Genomic DNA, 1,090 nt, shown 5'->3' with positions numbered 1-1,090 from the left:
ATATCCACTCGTAAGGGAAGGAGGCCACCACATCTACGCAAAACCACGTCCTCAGGTAGTGCGGAGCGATTCCTTCCAAGGTCATAACCTGGGATGGGAATTGAAAAAAAGATGGTATGAAGATAGTGCTGCTCACCAGTTGGCCGCCTACATAGACGCCAGTGAAGAAATTGAGGACTACGTCTAGCATGAAAAAAATGTCGAGAGAATTCTCGAGAATTTCGAGAACCCCGGTGGCATCTCGGTCGAAGCATAGGCGGTAGGGAATCATAGTTGACTGAGATATATAAAAACATAGTCATAGCCCCATGAGAGTAAACTGTCGCAGCAGAGACGTCAGAAAATATAACTGTCAAGACAAGGCCAGAATGAAATCGTTTTTCTCAAGTTAGTTGAGATTCAGCAAGAGTGAATGCAGCATTTGAGGTCTCGCCTCAACAGCATTTTTCGGAATTCTCGTAACCGCGACTTTCGATGCATATTTGCTCGACAAACGTCATCATATGAAGAAGTTCGACTGAGATAGTGTCTAGAGCTATCTCTGTGTGTTGATACGAATGAGGAACTTCTGAGGAATTTTTGGAAATTCTTGTTGGTTTCATACCATAATTCTGGGAACTCCTGAGAGAATACATTCCAACACTGAGTGAGCTTACTTCGTATAAGATGAATGACATAAGAAAGCAGTCCCAAGTGATCCTCTTGGTGTTCTCTGGAGAGATCACGTATCGTGACCCTTGCCGGGCTAGATGCGACTCACCTAGATGATGCGTATCTTAGGTCGAGGATGGTAAGATTCAAAATAGGCCCGGATGAGTACCATCCCATTCTAGATCATCATCTGGAAACTGTTTCCGTAAAGCGGCAGCGTCCTCTTGTTGTTGCTGCTGCCAAGCGTCGTCGCCTTGGGTGGTCATCATCACTGAGTGGCAGCCCCGCGTAGGAGGACACCACAAAGGGAGGAGAGGCTTCCACTGTCAAGACCGAACAAGTACCATGGTACCGTCCTCAAGCGGTCTCTAGTACAGTTCAGGAGGAACCCACAAGGACCGAAATCGATGATAAAAGAGAGCAGCTATTAGTGACTGTT

The 1,090-nt window shown here is 46.3% G+C and overlaps 1 protein-coding gene across 1 annotated transcript; it reads right to left on the bottom strand.

Annotated features, from left to right (window-relative positions):
- Positions 1–136: 136 nt before the first annotated feature.
- Pmar_PMAR009699 (hypothetical protein) lies at positions 137–319 on the bottom strand (the record flags this gene model as incomplete). Its single annotated transcript, XM_002777294.1, has 1 exon — positions 137–319. A coding segment is annotated over one exon (183 nt), but the record flags the coding sequence as incomplete, so codon positions are not given.
- Positions 320–1,090: the final 771 nt, after the last annotated feature.

This window comes from Perkinsus marinus, assembly GCF_000006405.1.
Source record: "Perkinsus marinus ATCC 50983 genomic scaffold scf_1104296952126, whole genome shotgun sequence".
Lineage (NCBI taxonomy): Eukaryota > Perkinsozoa > Perkinsida > Perkinsidae > Perkinsus > Perkinsus marinus.
The sequence above is the reverse complement of the archived record's forward strand: the minus strand, read 5'-3'. Positions and strand labels throughout refer to the sequence as shown.